The sequence below is a fragment of the Pongo pygmaeus genome, chromosome 3 (genome assembly GCF_028885625.2).
Source record: "Pongo pygmaeus isolate AG05252 chromosome 3, NHGRI_mPonPyg2-v2.0_pri, whole genome shotgun sequence".
NCBI classification, from domain to species: domain Eukaryota; kingdom Metazoa; phylum Chordata; class Mammalia; order Primates; family Hominidae; genus Pongo; species Pongo pygmaeus.
The window spans coordinates 130018469-130021092 of NC_072376.2; the positions used below are offsets into that span (position 1 = coordinate 130018469).

At 39.5% G+C, this 2624-nt stretch overlaps 1 protein-coding gene across 1 annotated transcript; it reads right to left on the reverse strand.

Annotated features, from left to right (window-relative positions):
- Positions 1–320: 320 nt before the first annotated feature.
- TRAM1L1 (translocation associated membrane protein 1 like 1) lies at positions 321–2343 on the reverse strand. Its single transcript, XM_054486507.1, has one exon. It carries the CDS (start codon positions 2158–2160, stop codon positions 1051–1053), a length of 1110 nt encoding a protein of 369 aa, XP_054342482.1. The 5' UTR covers positions 2161–2343; the 3' UTR covers positions 321–1050.
- Between the last annotated feature and the right edge of the window lie 281 nt (positions 2344–2624).

Here is a 2624-nt window from a genome sequence, read left to right on the forward strand (position 1 = left end):
CACATATGTGTATGTAAATAGTCTTCGAAATATGTCTTATACAGATAAATGTTCCCCAATTAAAGATGAAAACAAGTAATAACAACATTATTTTTCAAAAGCCTTTCATGTAACTATCTAATTTTCAACTTATTGAAGGTTGGTACATAACATGATTACCAAATGTAATTAGCTGACATTCTTTTTATACACATGCCAAGTATTATTTTTCAACCCGGTATATAAACAATATTTTTCTAAGATGCTGTGGTTACTGATCTTACAAGGCCTCATTAAGAATTATTTTTAATAAACATATATAAAAAAGACTAAGTCCAATGTCCTTTTTAAAGTAATATTTAATTTCATGAATTCCCATTTACAAGTGGAATGGACAGGAATGATTTTAATATTATTATATTAATTAATGATATTTTGATGCAATATATATGGCAATAAACCTCCATATGTGTTACCCATTAGTACTGTGTTTTTTTAAATGGGGATGAAGCACTAATAATCACTACCTGTAAAATAAAGAACATTTATTATTTTGGTGAGTTTAGCAATCTTTTCTGAGTTGTAAATTCTTAAAAAATAAATTCTAACAATTACAGAATACTGATTTGACTTCCACCTTTTTCTTACTTTTATTTTACCCCAAAGCAAACATTAAACACATAATCTTGTTAGGACAGACCATCTTGTTGGTATTATGAAACACTGGTGGGAGTAAGAACTAGTATCATTGATATGCAAAATTGTGCAGTTATCTCTGCAAATCATTAGGAAAATGTTGAAAGGTTAAAAATCAAAACAAAATACAGTGGTGATCCCCAAAACTATTTTGACATTATTTTGACGATGAGTAATTTAGTCTCAACCAAAATCTTTTTTTCCCATTCATAATAATCATCTTCCCCTCAAATGTCTTTAAAAAATACATGAAACAGTTCAATAACAAAAACCGAAGAGCACGAACCATTTTCAAAAACAGAAAAATCTCTAGTGCACAAAGAAATCTCAAAGAGCAGATTCCTTTGCAGATATTAATCAATGCGCTTGCAAATATTATGAAGATTTCTCTTTCCTCTTTGGCGGACAGTCTACTCTATTTGAAGTTTCCACTCCCACTCCGTTTTCTGTTCTTTTTTTAGAAGATCTCGACCTTTTCTTCTTCATACATGAGGCCTGAATATTAGAATCTTCTACCCACCTCTGAAGCCAGAGAGTAATTAAGTTCCATGTTACGTAGGCTTGGATCGTGCAACTGGATGACAGAACAGCAATTTTAGCTGCCAACACATTTACATTTCCAGTAAGGGCATCAGGATTCCGATTCTGCGATCCAGCCAGGTGAAACCCAACAGTGAGTACGGAAACAATTAAAGTCACAAGTCTACCCAAGATAAACACAATGGCCCACAGAGATAAGCCTTTCTGGTACTTTTCATCACTAAAGTAAAACAGGCCGCACATGTGGGAAAGTAACTCAACAAAATAATGCAGTACCAAAAGAAGAAGTCCCAAATGATTTAAGTACAAGAGATAAGCTCCAGTAATGTGGAAGAGGTGAAGACCAATGTAGACAAGTTGACGAGGGATGTCTTGTTTTCTGGTTTTCTGGAAGTAGAGTTCAGGAAAAGCATGAAACCAGTAAGCCAACTGGGATATGTAGAAAAACTTCATTTGAAATGTCATCATGCTATGGGGACGAGCCTTCCATATGAGAGTTGGGTCTGACAGGCAGTTTTCAGAGATTAAAATGAATGTGCCCCAAATACAAGAAAAAAAGTAGAACACACTAAACTGACCAGATTCGTTAAACTTGTTTTGTTTCGCTTTGGTGAACTGCATTCTCTTGTTAATTTTATCCAACACATACTCCTGAATTGTGGCGTGAATAATGATTGCCACCAGCATGTAGAAGAAAACCGTGGCCAAATCTTTGACACCATAATAATAGAGGGACTTTGATCCCGTGGCTTGTTCCTCTGCTGCAGGGACAGCAACACTGTGCTGAAGAGTGAGAAACACGATGGATGCTTCTGCTGTTCCCTCGAACACAAGCCCCAGCAGGAAGAACATCCCCACGCAGGAGACGATGTCCGCATGATTCTGCAGGATGAATTCCTGGCTCAGAACGGGGGGGTTCTTGGTGCTCTTCTTACGGAGCCCCATGGTGGCGCTTCCCGGATACTCACCGGCGAGCCGCAGCTGCCTCCCCCTGGCTGCTCCTCACAGCGCCGCCGCCACGGTAGCAGCTCCGGGGGCTCCACTTCCCATCCCGAAGTCAGTCCCGGGTCGCAGCGGCCGCCCAGAAAGAAAATAAATCAAAGGCGAGGGCCGAGCTGAGCTGAGCATGCGCACAAGGGGGACGGCGGAGGCAGGGAAGGAAATCGAGCGCCGCGCCCCTACCCGGCGACAGGCCCGGAGTTGCGAGCGGTGAGCGGTGATCTTCAACGTTGATTGTCGCATCTTCAAACTCGCTGCCACCGCCAAGATGCTCCTGAATTCTTTTTTTTAGTGGCATCTTCATTAGTAATCATGATAATCCTATAGAGCTCTGATTATTCTTCAGATCATTAATTATCACAACAATAGCATAATAATAACAGCAAACTCCCAGTACTACTTATCAGTTG